We start from the raw sequence: 2,871 nt of genomic DNA on the forward strand, positions 1-2,871 counted from the left end.
AAATATGAGAAAAAACAATGAAATATACCTTGTATTTGAAATACCATTTATCATTATATCATCTCGTCCGCTTTGCTTTGTAAAATAAGGGCTACCAATATATCATCGAGTGCATTGCCCCACTGCTTTGCTTTGTAAAATAGGGGCTACCAATATACCATCCAGTGCATTGCCCCACTCATTGAATTAATGATCTTCACTGTGGTGACCTAGAAATGCATGGGGATGGGTCCCCAAACCGCCATATCCTGAGGATGACTTCTGTTTATTAATAGATCTGTTCCAGAGGTTGTACGTCTTCCTCTGCGCATAAAATCACATCATGATCATTTTGCTGTCTTGTATATTTAAATGAATGATGACACACCTCCTTTGTTGGGATGAAATTCCTGAAATAAAATGAGTTTTATAGATGTTCTTTATACTTTATAATAATGAAGTCTAAGTCTGAGCATTAAGTAATCAATGCACATGGCCTTTGTCAATATTGTAAATGACGAAGGCCGAGTAAGTCTATGTCCACAATTGTTGATTCCCTGCACGGTGCCCTAAACCTGTGTGATGAATCACGATATGCACGTTTTTGAAAGTTCAAACATTTCCATGTATCTATAAAATTTGCTCCTTCCTTTGTCATTTTCAAGTGAGAAATCTTGGGAGCATAAAATATTTACAAGATATAAAACCATCGAGCGCTTTTACAAGGAGAACCGAACACAAAGGTTCACGTACTTCATTATTACAACCATTTCTTTACAAGATGTGGAATTGGTACGGCCATTATGTGTTTCATCAAGCCAAATTATATTCTCACTGCACTACCTAATCACATGGCCTACTATATCCTATGGAAGAAGGATAGCCTGCTCCCCCATATCTAAGAAGCTGCCAAAATACGAAGAAATAAAATATTTAGAATGCGGGGATTCCTGCTGAATCAAATCACAAGAAGAAGAAGAATGATTTTCTTGCAATATTATACTTTGAGTAACGAAAGGGGACTGAGGCTGGTGCTGATCATCTGTTACATTGCTACTGTTGGTCATGTTATTTGGGTGAAGCCCACTAATCTCTTCCAATCGGTCGTACTGATAGTCTCCCATGCAATCCTCCAACAATAATTGGCACCATGATTTGGAGGTATCTATTTCCGCAACATGATGATTTGTTGCTTTCAAGCCTTCTTCTTGATTAATACCATCATGGGTATCTGGTACAGAATCATGATCATAACTATCAAGATTGTCTCCATCTACTATAATATCATAGCTATAATCATCTTTATGTAGGACTCCTTTATCATAAATTGATGGGGGAGGAATGGCCCTTTCTTTAAAAGGCTCCTGATATTTGGGGTCGAATTCACCCTTTTGGACTCTCTTGCTTAACTGGGTATTCCAGTAATTCTTTATTTCATTGTCTGTCCGACCAGGGAGTCGACCTGCTATCAACGTCCATCTGCACAACACCAAGTGATATTAATAATCGTTTCACATTATGTATATATCACACTGAAATTATTGTATTAAATTCATTTGAATGCTTCTTCCAAACGTTCTATACAAAATTAGAATGTAATCAGATTTCAAAAATTTCGACTCGCATAATGATACCTATTGCCGAGAAGACGATGTAATTTGACGAGTAGTTCGTCTTCCTCTGGGGAAATATTTCCGCGCTTAATATCTGGACGAAGATAGTTCAACCAACGCAATCTACAGCTTTTCCCACATCGTCTGAGACCTGCAAAAGCAAATTTCTTCAGTTCAAGCTTGTTCATGAAAGGAAAATTTATTCGAAAAACTTCAGAGATATTTGCTAGAGTGATGTACAATATTTTTAGTAAATCTAAATCAAACCACGTATACTACTTCGCCTCTTTGGGCTAACGGATCTTATTTTTGTACAGGGTAGTCGACAAATATGCATTATTCATAGTTAATTTACTCTTCATAATTGGTAAAAGGTCTCACCTGTTTTCCGTGGAAGATCTCTCCATCGACCAATGCCATGAGTGTTAATGTATTCAATCAAAATCTTGTCTTCGCTATGTGTCCAAGCCCCGCGTTTGAAACCCTCCTCATGTTTCGAATATCTCCAACAACCAGGAGATCTACCCATTATCTATAACCTAATCGATGCCACAAACCCTCAACCAGTAGCTTATATCTTCCAGAGACCACTTCTTGATTTCTCCCCTCCGCAGATCAATAATAGGATGATAATATATAGAAAGAGTATTCTTGATTTCTCCCCTCCGCAGATCAATAATAGGATGATAATATATAGAAAGAAACTACTCGCCCACAGCTTCATAGCAATTTTTCTAGCAGCTTTTCAAATAAAGTGGGCCTCGTGATCCTACCAGGAAATCTAGATGCAGTTACTAAAGCCTGGTGACTCACCGGACGAAGGCAATAAAGAGCGAAGGACCGCCTATTGTGCCAAAAACGTATTTCCATGTTGATATAATTTGCTGTCCTTATTGTAATTATTCAATCCTACGATCTCGCCACGGAGCTCATATGTTGTTGAGTTTGAGTTTTAGTTTTAGAGGGCGTCTCAAGTTCCTACCAGTCATCCTGAAGCACAACTTCCGTTGTTTAGTTCGCATCTACAAAACGATGGCAGAAAGCATATGGGATATTTCGAGTGGCAATAAATTAGTTTACGTAGTTAAATTTATGACGAACTCCAAGTGCAATGTTTTGTGGCATCGATTACCCATAAGAAAATGTGTGTAATAAGACAAGTCCGAATGGAATTTTGTTTGTTCACAAATTTGACAAAAATAAATCATACTCACATAGAACTATAGTTGGATTCAAATTTGGTAAATGTTAAGCTCACTGCTAAAAACATAATAGTAAA

General features: G+C 37.5%; 1 protein-coding gene across 1 annotated transcript; it reads right to left on the bottom strand.

Annotated features, from left to right (window-relative positions):
- Window positions 1–696: 696 nt before the first annotated feature.
- LOC149256527 (transcription factor MYB3-like) lies at window positions 697–2,597 on the bottom strand. The gene is made up of 3 exons (XM_089457453.1): window positions 1,974–2,597; window positions 1,614–1,743; window positions 697–1,458 (listed from the first exon to the last, which is right to left on the bottom strand). Exons 1-3 carry the CDS (start codon window positions 2,119–2,121, stop codon window positions 846–848), a joined length of 891 nt encoding a protein of 296 aa, XP_089313579.1. The 5' UTR covers window positions 2,122–2,597; the 3' UTR covers window positions 697–845.
- Window positions 2,598–2,871: the final 274 nt, after the last annotated feature.

This window comes from Pinus tabuliformis, chromosome 7, assembly GCF_031772625.1.
Source record: "Pinus tabuliformis cultivar Carrire ecotype Pingquan chromosome 7, CPIR1, whole genome shotgun sequence".
Taxonomy (NCBI): domain Eukaryota; kingdom Viridiplantae; phylum Streptophyta; class Pinopsida; order Pinales; family Pinaceae; genus Pinus; species Pinus tabuliformis.

Excerpts from the sequence above, each read along its gene's own strand:
- LOC149256527 (XM_089457453.1), bottom strand. The coding sequence starts at position 2,121 with ATGGGTAGATCTCCTGGTTGTTGGAGATATTCGAAACATGAGGAGGGT. Across the intron at positions 1,744-1,973 it reads AGATCTTCCACGGAAAACAG|GTCTCAGACGATGTGGGAAA; the intron begins GTGAGACCTTTT and ends TTGCTTTTGCAG. Across the intron at positions 1,459-1,613 it reads CATCGTCTTCTCGGCAATAG|ATGGACGTTGATAGCAGGTC; the intron begins GTATCATTATGC and ends GGTGTTGTGCAG.